At 38.8% G+C, this 13,393-nt stretch overlaps 1 protein-coding gene across 1 annotated transcript in view; it reads left to right on the top strand.

Annotated features, from left to right (window-relative positions):
• The window catches only part of LOC139460295 (uncharacterized), a 61,961-nt gene extending 52,361 nt beyond the window's left edge, over window positions 1–9,600 (top strand). Inside the window, exons 5-7 of the mRNA XM_071241791.1 lie at window positions 2,707–2,742; window positions 3,504–4,693; window positions 5,710–9,600. Coding sequence (XP_071097892.1) covers window positions 2,707–2,742; window positions 3,504–4,693; window positions 5,710–7,347 — 2,864 coding nt within the window. The 3' untranslated portion in view covers window positions 7,348–9,600. The remainder of the gene's footprint in view (window positions 1–2,706; window positions 2,743–3,503; window positions 4,694–5,709) is intronic.
• Window positions 9,601–13,393: the final 3,793 nt, after the last annotated feature.

Here is a 13,393-nt window from a genome sequence, read left to right as displayed (position 1 = left end):
AATGCATGTGATACGAGAGGTGGAATGTCATTGGTCCATATGAGAGAGGCATAGAATGGACATAACTCGTAATAGCTACTGGTGGCGCTACGATCGAGCCCAGGAATTCCAGCCTAGTTCGGCAAAGGTGGAAACTGGACTTGTAAAGTCAGTTAACGCTCTTGCCGCGGGAAGATGTGTGCTTCATTGTTTTTTGTCATTTTTGACTGACAAGATGCGCTAGTCAGCTCTGTGAAACAGTTGGTTTTTAGGGTGTATGGTTTCACTTTCCAATTGAAGGAGAAAGGGGAAAACCATGTTATGCCATTAATAAATACTTCTAAAGCTCTTGGTATGTCTCCTTACAAGCTGACAAATGTTGATTCCAGGCGAAGCAGGTGGAGAACATATCAAAACCATGTAAGGTTGATAAAATACACAGTTTGTTAAATTTGTTAAACTGCCTTTATTACATAGGTACATGTCACTGAGACTCTTTAAGAAATACCTTGAAACTGAACATGATTTAATTGTTACAAAATAGAAGCTATGGCTACATTTGGATACAGATACAGAGGGATCAGTGGTGAAAATAGGGCTGTGTTATGTGAATGATCCTTCATCTCCGAAATCATTATCTTCGAACCATCAAGCCGAAACGTGAAGAAGGGTAGAAACCTGTTTTCCAAGATGAGACGTGCGTAAATGCCTCTAGCACAGCCAGCAGTCAGTGGGTACCCAGTGGGGACTGAAAGGAGTCTGTGAGAAAATTACCCATTGGGAAAGGTGACAGATTAACCGTTCTTCATCTTGCCTGGGCTAGTCAGGGTTTCTCAAGGCTGTGACCTCGTCTTTCGTTCGAGCCAAGGCCAAGGACAACAGGGACTACCACACAGAAATGAACGGCAAGGTATTTATGGTGTGTCTAAAATACAAATCGGTCCCTGCTGTGCCTGCCAAGTCCCTTATTATCATAGACAATGCACCATATCACAGTATACAGGATGCAGACAGGAAGGTCCCGACGTCTAATAACCTTAAAAGGAGACATTGTGATATGGCTGCAATATGATCTTTCCTTCCAGGGCTACAAAACCACAACTCTATGAAATCATCAAATCAGACAAACCTAAGCCCGTGTATAGGGTTTGCAATTACATAACAGGTCAAGGTAAGGCCGTCTTACGACTTCCCCCTTACCTCTGCGACCTGAACTTAATAGAGTTGATATGGGATGTCGTCAAAGGTGAGGTTGCCCGATTGCACACAACGTTTAAATGAAAATGTCAGGTAACAGTGGACCTTCGTTGCTTTTCCAAAGTCGTCAACGGGATTGAGTCAAGATACTGGCCACGTGATAGACTTCAGCAAGCAAAAGTCCTATCAATATTTGTGACCATCAGCAGTGACGTTCACACAAGCAATTCCGATGACGAGGACTGTGACACAAGCGAGTCAGATTGCGATTTAATTAACGAGAGACGACGTCTCTTATGCTGTTATTCCCTGTATCGTTCTGTACTGCGTGCAGTAGGTGTTTGCGCTGTTCCTCCATCCGTTTAACCTGACCCGTTAAGATCCGGGGTAGAATAGGTCTTCAACAACCCATGCTTGCCGTAAAAGGCGACTTTGCTAAAAGGATCGGATGGTCAGGCTCGCTGACTTGGTTGAAGCATGTCATCGATCCCAATTGCATGGATCGATGCTCATGATATCAATTACTGGATTGTCTGGTCCAGACTCGATTATTTACGGAACACCGTCGAATAGCTGAAATATTGCTGAGTGCGGCGTAAAACAACAAACAAACCAACCGTTAAACCCCTCCCCCCTCCGCTGAAGCTGTCAAATTTTACACATAACAACATGATAGTTTCTTCAACAACTTTTTCCAGTTATGGGAATAAAAATAACAAACAGCAGATATTGTTGGGTACAGGACAACTCATAGCCGTGAACAGTATGGACATGTAATAGACTATTTCCGATTTTGAGTTATTTTGCATTTCATCGATGTCATTTGGAGCCAAACGAACTGTAGTGTTTTCTGTCACATTCCTTTGGTTCACCCAAAGGCTTGTGATGTACTGGTTGTTAACCACTGCACTAAATACATAGAAACAATGTGGGGTTCATGGATGACTCCGTCGTCTAAGGCGCTGCAATTTGCTGTGGTTTTCATCTTCAATACGTGGCCTGAACCTAAAGTCGTAGATTCGAACCCCAGGTGCGCACTGATTATTATTCCTGGTCTCTCACGGCCATAGCCATGCCCAGACCTGCATTTCTTCCTACATTAAGTAATCACATCGTGATATGATTTAAATACTGTTGAAATATGCCTCAAATCCAATTCACTCACGCATGAATATGTAAATAGGACTCCTATCATTATCTATCCAAGAATGATCATCACTACCTCAGTTTGTTTAAAAGATGAATCGGAACGTAACATATTTTCACATTTTCATCAGAAGTCTGACACAAGTCGTCACTCAAATGTATTCAGACATGAACATCGCCTAACAAGCTAACATGACATCCCTAAATTCGCTGTGGCCTTTTTTTTGTGCTCAAGGCAAATATCTGACACATACTGCTATGCTGTAAAACCTATTGAAAAACATCATTTAACCCACACAATCTATAGTTCCGGAAGATTTACATGATAGAAACCCTCCAAAGTGTTTGAATGTTCAATTTGTTTTGGTTTGATTTCTTCTACAGAAACCCCGAGAGACCCGAGAGTACATCGCATAAGAGGTAGACAACATTACAAAACCTTGTCTCACTGATTGTCATATCTGTACTCAGACATACAATACATAGAAATTCTGGAATGACGACTATAACCTGCTGATGATGAGCAAAGGATAAAAAAATTAATATAATCAATAAATTGCATGGCAATTTCTGTCAGTATGAGTACTTAATTTATCTATTTTATGTGGACGTCATATATTTACTTGAACTGAGTCGACGTTTCTGCTGGTAGACCAATCCCCGAGTTCCATCATAAACTCAGTAGCATTTGTCTACGCTGAGTCAACTCCAGTAGAAAAGTTTGTGCTGAGACTTTAAATCTGCCCTCTAATGTGTTGCAAACCGAAGATTTCTTAAACGTTTTTCCTTACTTGTAAGAAGCTGACTACCTGCATTTGAACATAACAAACGTAATATAAAGTTAACATATCATGTCAGGGAGGTACATGCATTTTGACAAGCTGATTCGTTACTGTAAGCTGCCATCCACCATCAGAGTGTTTGGATAACCAGGTCCTTTCTTGTTCAGCAGTCAATTTGCAATTATAAAATGACTCAGGGAACTGAGAAATATTCTACTTATGCTGTCTTGTCTTGAAACAATTTTAGTTGTCTAGCTCAAAAACGATATTACAAAAAGAAGGAGGCAGTTTGGACAGAATAAAAGTATCAATGTATCCAGATTGCTATATCGATAGTTCTTCCATATAATGGTTGTGAACTGTACATACTGATATTGGTCCAAATGATCTTTTAAATAGAACGGACAAAAAAAGAGATCAAGAGATGGACAGAGGCTCGGTTTAAGATGTCATTTGTTGACGACATTGTGAAGAAGATTGAATCAGGACAGCACTGGATCACAATCACTGGTAATGCTGGTGATGGGAAGACAACGACAGCCTACATGGTGTTGGATGAGATGACGAAGCAAGGCAGGGAGGTGTTTCACGTGAAGGAGCCTGATCAGTATTACATCCTGACAGAAAATACCAACCAAAGAGTCAAATTTGTTGTCATGTTGAATGATGTCATAGGTGCGTTTGCCTTGGACAAACTAGCTTTCAGCAAATGGAAACCTGTCATCTTTGACGCCCTTGAAAATATCAGAAAAACTAACAAGTCTGAATTCGCAAGCACTCTGACCATTATTTTTGTCCACAGGGCTAACGTCCTCAATGAAGCACATGGCAGTTTTGACAAGCACACACCTGATATTGTAGGCAAGGAAGCTCTTACATCTCTTGCTTCACTTCCTGAAACAGAGCGCATGGAAATTCTCCAGTATCACCTGACACTTGCAGGTATTGTTGACATACCAGAGAGCAGGAAGCAACAGGTAGTTCGTACCAAGACACCACATGGATTTCCACATTGTTGTCAAATGTTTACAGAATTAAAAGCTAAAGGAAAACAAGTGGACATTGAAAAATTCTTTTCCTGTCCTCTTGAGTGTCTTGATAACGTAACAAAAACATATCTGGACAATGAGGAAACAAAGGAAGTGTTTAAGATGCTGATGAAAAAGGATGGAAAGCTTGACCTGAATGAAATAGACGATGACGAAGAAAGGAACCATATACAGTCAGTGTCATCCCCTTTGTTTGGAAGCTACCTGTCAGACAACAATGGCATGATAACGTTCTCGCATTCCTCAATCTATGAAAGTGTAGCACATTGCATCGGACAATTAGACGTAGTATTTGCAATCAAACATTTCAGCTTCTCTTACATAATGCAGAGCATGAAATTTATAGAGACCCAATGCATTTCGCGGAATGTCATCAGTGTTGCTCCAAGCAGGATAAATATTACAACACTTTGTAAAAGATTTACGCAGCCTGTGGCCTACAGATGGTTTTCCGTCCTTGAACACAATTTCTTTCAAAAGGAAGATTTTTGTAGGATTTTCTTTTCATCTTTGATCAGGACCAATAATCTGAACATCGAGGTAAGTAAGAAACAATGTCATGAAATATAGAAATAACATCTTGGAAAAGACAATGTGTTATGTAAAGGTTCACATGACCCTTTGTGTCCATTGCGTTCAAATGCATACTGCTTGAACAGAGTCCCTATCAAAACCAAAACTCACTCACTCCCAAATACCTTTCACACTTTCCTCATCTTGCAAGAAAAACAATATGTGGAATAATGAATGTTGTAAAGAAAATACACTTGTCTTTCACGATCTAGATGCTGTATTTAATTAACTTGATTAAAACATTTCACTGATATTCACACATTTTGACAGCTGACTTTCATGAGCAGTCATTAGATGTAATTATCAGAAATGATTCAGGCTAAGGACAAAGTTTGTGTTTGTTTGTGACACCATGCAATAGCATGTACAATACATGAATGCAGCATGCCGATTCCCAAACTGATACAATAATTCAACCCAGAAATTTGTACGCTAATGAATTCAGTGTGAAATAAACAATCAACAAAGAAATGGCATAATCGGTATCTTTAAGAATTTCATTGTGATATCAACTAGGTTAACAAATCAATACAAATTACTGCACAGCAGATACAATGGCAGTACCAAATGTTATGGTACTATAAGCCTAGGCTGGATATCTAGGTTGAAAACAATTATCTTCACTTATCTTCAGCTTTATGTGACATAAAATGTGAGATGAGAGAGGTACGCACTTGTCCCCTAATATAATCTTACAACCTTCGACAACATTCTGTAACATCCTTGATTAGTCTAACGGTACTAGAACATTACAGAAGATAACACATTACACTTGACAACAAAAGCATCTAAATATGGCCACTGCTTACATAAAATAGTACTACATTCCTGACAACTAATGTTCTCAAAACACAATTATATGACCTTCTACTGAATCTCAGCAGAAACAATGCAATACAATTGCAATACTTTTTAACCCTAAATTTCACTGCCATATAACAAAATGTCTAAGAATTCTTGTTACGATTTTTTTTTTCTCTCAGAATGATAAACTGGTGGCACTTAACAACGAAGACAACAATGGAGACACCATGTTGCATGTTGTGTCAAGATGTAAAAAGACGACAGCTATACAGGTTCTTCTGGAGTATGGCGCAGATGTGAACAAGGGTAATAGGCGGGGGAAAACGGCTTTCCATAGTTTGTGTGAAGGCGAAGGTGTCGATGCAAGTGCTCTAAAGCTGATGCTCAAACATGGTGCGGATGTCAACAAGGTGAGCGGGGATGGCGGAACAGCTCTCCACTGTCTGTGTACTGCGAGTACTGTCGATGTTGCAACTGTGGAACTGATGATCAAGAACAACATTGATCTGAATTGGGCTGACGGGATGGGATATACAGCTCTTCACTATTTGTGTGCACGTAAGGATGTAGATACATCTGTCTTTGACCTGATGATTAAACATGGCGCTGATGTCAACATAGTGGGTGTGGATGGCAAGTCCGCACTTCATGTCTTGTGTGGAGAAGGGGATGTTAACTCAAGTAATGTGGCCCTACTGATCCAACATGGTGCTTATGTCAACAAGGCTGGCGTGGAGGGCTGTACAGCACTTCACCGTCTGTGTGCTAGGGATGATGTCAATGAAAGCGCTATCAAACTGTTGTTGCAAAACGGAGCTCATGTCAACAAGGCTGACGTGGAGGGCAGGACAGCACTACACTGTCTGTGTGAAAGGGATGATGTCAATGAAAGCGCTCTCAAACTCTTGTTACTAAAAGGAGCTGATATCAACAAAGAATCTGTGGTCGGCTTTACAGCACTTCACTGTCTGTGTGGTGGGGATGATGTCAATGAAAGCGCTATCAAACTGTTGTTACAGAACGGAGCGGATGTCAACAAGGCTGACATGGAGGGCGTGACAGCACTTCACTGTTTGTGTGGTGGGGATGATGTCAATGAAAGCACTATCAAACTGTTGTTACAAAACGGAGCGGATGTCAACAAGGCTGGCGTGAAGGGCGTGACAGCACTTCACTATCTGTGTGCTAGGGATGATGTCAATGAAAACGCTATCAAACTGTTGTTAGAAAACGGAGCGGATGTCAACAAGGCTGACGGGAAAGGCAGGACAGCACTACACTGTCTGTGTGCTAGGGATGATGTCAATAAAAGCGCTGTCAAACAGTTGTTACAAAACGGAGCGGATGTCAACAAGGCTGAGGAGGAGGGCGTGACAGCACTTCTCTATCTGTGTGGTGGGGATGATGTCAATGAAAGCGCTATCAAACTGTTGTTACAAAACGGAGCGGATGTCAACAAGGCTGAGGAGGAGGGCGTGACAGCACTTCACTATCTGTGTGCTAGGGATGATGTCAATGAAAGCGCTATCAAACTGTTGTTACAAAACGGAGCGGATGTCAACAAAGAATCCGTGGAGGGCGTGACAGCACTTCACTATCTGTGTGTTGGAGATGATGTCAATGAAAGCGCTATCAAACTGTTGTTACAACACGGAGCGGATGTCAACAAGGCTGGTGTGGAGGGCAGGACAGCACTTCACTATCTGTCTGAGGGAGATGACAGTACTGCCCAAGGGTTGATCCATCGTGATCCTGTCAACATGACGGGGGATGATGAGAGTAGAAGACATCAACGGTGTATTTGTATCTGCTGCTGATGTTGCTGCAGTAAGAACTCAATCCATCAACACGTGGTGCTTGTTGTCAACAATAATGATTAAATCCGTAGTGGTGGGTAGGTAATGATCAAAATGTGTTTAACCAAACTAGTGATTCAATCATGTGTTTATATGGACACGTGTGACAAGGAAAGGCTTAGTGAGATTAGGTACACGAAGCACAATCAAGCTGAGGGTCAAATAAGTCCTCAACAAATGGCAAGACAGTAATTCACTCTGTGTGTGTCACTTAATGCCTACAATAGCAAATGGGCCAGCATAATGTTGTTGGAAAGGTTTATTGCAAGGATGCAACATTGAAATGTTTGTTTCGGACTGAAAAAAGTGTTAAATTTTCAAGACAAGCAGTTATATTTATATACACAGTACATACTAACATTTAAAAGGCAAGCGTACACATACACCGAAACTGTTACGACTTCCGACATTTGCAGATTATGGTCAGACAGCGTTGGACGTATACGTGCCCATGTCGTCATGCACATAATGCGATATGGGATTATAGTTGCTACATGTGGGATAAAACTGCACAAAGGCTACAAACTGACTAATGCTGGCCTTACTAATTCTGTGAATATACCAATGCCAGTAGTTGAGGAAGTTTTTAAAGTTTTATTAAAAACAATGATAAGAATGGTATATATTTTGATGCAAATTATGTATCAAGGTTCTGTCAGGTTATGTACTCCCGTCTCAAGCTTGGCTGCAGCGATCTTTACGCCGACAAATTTGCCAGATTTATATCCGACAGCCCGAGATGTTGCTGTGGCTATCACACGAAAGATGCAAGTCATTTCTTTCTTACGCGTCCCTTAAACAGTACATTAAGACAAAATATGTCTAATTTCGAAAAAGACTACGATTTAAATTAAATTTTAAATGCTAATTCACATTGAACGACTGTAACAAATCTTGAAATTTTGAAATCAGTGCACAGTTGTATTCCATCTCCTTGCCGATTTAGAGAGTTTGTCTGAGATGTATAATTGTATATGTTTATATCATCATCATGCACTGACTCAACTATTTACAGTTTATGGTACAACTTGAACTTCAAGAACGTTGTCTGACCTTCCACCGCGACATCAAGTAACTTCCAGAACAGTCTGATACTATCTTCCAACAAACTGACTAATGCTGGCCTTACTAACTCTGCGAAGTTACATCAAGGCCTTCTGGATTTTATGTTCGTTTCTCTTCATTTTTTTCTCCCCCACGTCCTAAAGTACAATCTGGCTCAAACAATAAAAAATATATTTATTTCGTAAATATATCACCGATCCTTGGAAAAAAGGATTTCCCGTTTTAGTAAAACAATTCCCGCTGTATTTTGTCATCTCTCTTTCGAGGAAGGGACGTACCAGTACCTATTGGTTCAGTTTGTTACCTTTTAAGCTCTCATTACTGAGCATATGGATGCGAAACACACACAGTGACATTTATGTATTTATTCCAGCAACAGAGGCGAGAATGAGCATGATAGAATGCTAGTTCTATGTTTGAGGAGAAATAAGTATATTGAGACAACACTGTACCATCTCATTCGGTGTGGTTGCTGTTGTTTGTTTAACAACTCGAACACATCTCCGAGGGAGGTCTTTTTATTAAGATCGAATTGGTGTGTTCATTTGTTTTAAATTAGTATCTAAGTTCATATGGTATTCGTCAAAACCATACAAGGAAATTAGGTTTATGTTAATGTAAATTCCCTAGCAGCCCTAGCAGCCTATGCTTGTCGTAAGAGGCGACTTAATGGATCGGGTGGTCGGGCTCAGTGACTTGGATGATGGCGTGCCAACGTACCCGACGATGTTGATCGTTGCTCACAAGACTCGATTATTTACATGCCACTGTCATAGAGCTTGGATAGTGTTGAGTCAGGTGTAAATCAGCAAACAAACATCATGTCGAGCAACATTCCAGCAGCTCGAACCTTTGGTGTCTACATTTTACCTTGCCTTTGCACGTGTTTGTGACAGCTGCCACCAGTGGGACAAGATGGGCTCACCTTTTCGGAAACGCCTGGGCCTAGATTTTCGAAACGATCTTAGCCCTAAGATTATTGTAAAGTTATCGTAAGGAAATCGTAGGCTATCGTAGCCTATTTTCGAAACTATCGTAGCCCTAAGATATCTTAAGTTTGTCGTAAATCTAAGATAGCCCTATACCTGTCGTAAGTTTATTTTATCTTCATCCAAGATGGCGGCATACTTTTCCATAGATATTGTGCCAAACAACTAGTCCGCTTACGTTCAAACATTGACATTTCATTTTGTAAAACTGAGTGATTCAAATTGACACTTCGAAAACACGAAGAACGCATTAAGGATTTCACGTCAAAAATGTTCTTAATCGCGACAGCGATACACATGACTGTGGAGTCGATAGCTTACATTATTTTTCTATCCGAGTCCATGCTGAAGAAGTGTGAAACAACATACCTTTTCGATAATTTGGGAAGGATAAAAACGGAAGGTGTCGGCGGGCTACAGTAATGACCGTGACCTTATTGATAGTTTAGGGGGAGCTAATCTTAGTTCAAACTCTAGTTGAGAGTGGTTTCCCTTTGTATTCGCCCGGGACACCTTGCTCAATGGTACAGTTTTCATAAAGCGCAGAGTTCCGCTGTTATATTTTCTGAGTCGCATTTGTGTCAATGCTTTAGTCTTTATTTTCGCATTTTATAAAATTGTATCAATCTATATGCGTAAAAACAACCATAAAGGTTTCGCATAAGTTTTTACATCTAAAATCGTGTGGGACGTGTGGTTTTAATAATTGAATTTTAACTATACAGTGTAGTATTTATTGACTTAACAAGGAAATACATGTGATCAAATATTTGTATACAATATCTAATATTTTTCTTGCAAAAGTAATTGTAATTTGTTTCGTTTTAAATTCAATACCTACGTTATCTATATCCTCTTGAAAGACAAATATTTGATAAAAAGTGATTAAAAACTGTCTGTTGAACAATTGCATTCTTTAAAAACAGGTGATTAACGGCATATAGATGTATTCCCTTATAAATATAACAATTTACTGAAATTTTGACAGCAAAAGTTAAGCACAGATTTTTGTATTGACAAACAAATAAAATAAAAAATGAGTTCCCATGCTCGTTCTGGTTCTCGTCAAAATGTAGCATAGATTGCACATTGTCTAAAATTCACTTTCAAATATATGCTCGCAGAAACAAAGTTTATTGAATGAAATTTACTGATCAACATAAAATACACATTTTCAACACAATAATCTTTGCATTCAATAAACCGGTTTTAAAATATTATGATGTTTTTAACATTTAAGTCTACATCTTCCCGTTTTATGTTTAAAAAATATATAGATATACTTGAGACCATTCAAACAATAAAATCGTTGTCACGTTTAGGGTCAACGGACAAATACTAGTAAACGATCCTCAGCAATGCTGTCAGACAATCCAAACATCATTGAACTACGTTCTGGAATAGATTTGACACATTACAAAGTATTTCGCTCCTTAGTCAGATTTAAATGAAATCAGACAAATCAGTTTATTAACTCTACTTGATTTAAAAGGATAGAAAATGACTACATTATATGTATGTTTACATTAACTTGTGGCGTGTTCAATGAGACAACATAACTTGGCAATTCCGAAATTATCTCTCTTTGCGAACGAAAATTAGTGTCATTTTAAAATTTTGAAAGAATTATGGAAATAGATAGATAGATAAAAAATAGTTTCATCATCTGAATACTTATAGCTTGATATTGTATTTAAGTCCTTGGTTAATTCGTGAAATATATTGGATACATAAATAACAAAACAAACTTAACAAGCTTAGATTGTCATAAAATCCTGCTTGTGTGTGCGCTGCTTCCTGAACAATTTTTGTTTTGAGTGTTTCCACGTATAATGTTGGTGTTTACACTAATATAAACTTGACTTTTGACATAAACACAAACATATACAGTATACATCACTGAACATTAGACTTGAACACGCATGTTAAATGCTGAACGCATATGCTGTTCGATCCAAGGTCTCGTCATTGTCATTTAGAATAACGTCCCTTACTTTCGTCCTTGACTTTGTATGCGATGTGTTTATATCATAAAGTTCTGCGCGGTCACGAGAGGACCATTTGAAGTGAAAATAGTGAAGTATCTTTTCGCACACTATTTCCATTCTAATAGCTAAAGTGTGGTAACACTATACTTATTGATTATAACATTTTTTGGCTTTGAAAAATGCTATTGCATGGCACACGAATGCTTTTTGTTTTCGGTTAGTCATGGCATCTTTTATCATAAGAACAACACGTCTACATGTAGGATTGTACAGAATTTCACTCAAATATGTGCATGTTAAACAATGTGACCTGACAATGTAATCATGAATTCCGTGTCACTTATCTATGTTGTTGTTATTGTCAGCAGCTGGGAAATCCCTGTGACGTCATTGGGAAACACCCCGCTTTTCTATCTCCAACACAAATGAGTTCTCTGTCAGAGTTACGATTGGTATCGTAGCTCTGAGCGATCTGCGACAGGTTTACGATAGTTTCGAAAATCTAACTTATCTTAGCCTTAAGATATCTTATCTTTAAACGTAAGTTGTTAAGATTTATCTTAGCTAAGATCGTTTCGAAAATCTAGGCCCTGGTATCTTCACTATTCACTTGTGATTCACAAACACATTCCTTACGATATAGCCAAAATCGTACAATGACTTTAACAGAGATTTCGTAGGATAATGGAAAGGGTTTAGTCACTTTAATCTACGATTATAGAAAGGGTTTGCTTTTATTTGAATTAACTGGGTTGGTCATACCCAACAAATTCACTCTCAAATTTAACAACTGTAAGGTTTAACCTTCTGAAAAGTGAATGCTTGTCCAATACAAATTTCACATTGTGACTGAGGGAAATATGAAATATTCGATGTAAGAGATATTTTGTCTGCTTTATTGTAAATAGTATATAATATGTGATGTATGGAATGTACATAGCTGGTTTTATGCTGTGGCATCGAGGCACGGTCAGAACATTTTTAAAAGTCACGTCACCACTATAATTTGTACAATTCCATCAATGTTGATTATTTGGGGAAGTTTTGTGTTCTATCATTATTCCTGTAGGGTCACGTTGGTTAAATTGTTTTGTTGTTCAGACTCGTTTCATATAAAACTATGGTCGCTAGGATGTATCGTTGGCTGAATGGCTGAATGGCTTAACTAGCTTTAGAAATCTATTTACTGACTATGTCATTGTCTATATTGATGCCACAGTTGATTACAGGTAAATTGTAAATATGTTTGATCTTGTAGATAGAGTGTCTGCCCGAGAGCAAAAGGTCGGTGATACGATCCCCAGACAGGCATTAAACCTCACCAGTAATTTGTTTGTGTACATGTGTTATTATCAGTTAGAACAAGATCATGAACTGAGTGGCCAGTTCAATGTAAATATTACCGTGAAAACATGAAACCTCTTGCCTGGTGCACAACGAAGACAAAATAAGATTGTTTTGCATTGCTACCACACTTCTGAAACTTCTATTTCTCTCTGTGTCTTCCTACAGATTTTGAGTGTGAAAGGGACGCTTTCTTCTGTTATTTTGTTTTTCTGTTCCCTTATTTGTTTCCATCAGTATATTTGCTTATACTAAGACCATATCTTTAATAAATACTGCATACCTAACTCTTTTCTTCATCGTCTTTCACAAGATATCAATCAAAAAGTCATTGGGATCATGCAACATATTTTCTTAAAATTGTCATTGTACCGTGGACAATGTTGTTAACAAAACAGGAGACTCTGGACTAGTGCTATACATGTCATTGTATCAGTACATTTTTTGTTCACTACATCAGCCACTGCGATGCTACAATTTGCTGTTTCCCTAAAGTGGTAAGCAACTGAGAACTGCATCACTTTACACTTTTCTCCCATATTCCATGCTGTGCCAATGCTACAAAAATGTTCCATCAAACGCATCTCATTCTCCACGTCTAAGCATCAGTAATTTTGTAAT

This window comes from Haliotis cracherodii, unplaced genomic scaffold, assembly GCF_022045235.1.
Source record: "Haliotis cracherodii isolate W230 unplaced genomic scaffold, xgHalCrac1.p SCAF_14, whole genome shotgun sequence".
Taxonomy (NCBI): domain Eukaryota; kingdom Metazoa; phylum Mollusca; class Gastropoda; order Lepetellida; family Haliotidae; genus Haliotis; species Haliotis cracherodii.
Note: the sequence above shows the minus strand (reverse complement) of the source record. Positions and strands in the feature narration are given on the sequence as shown.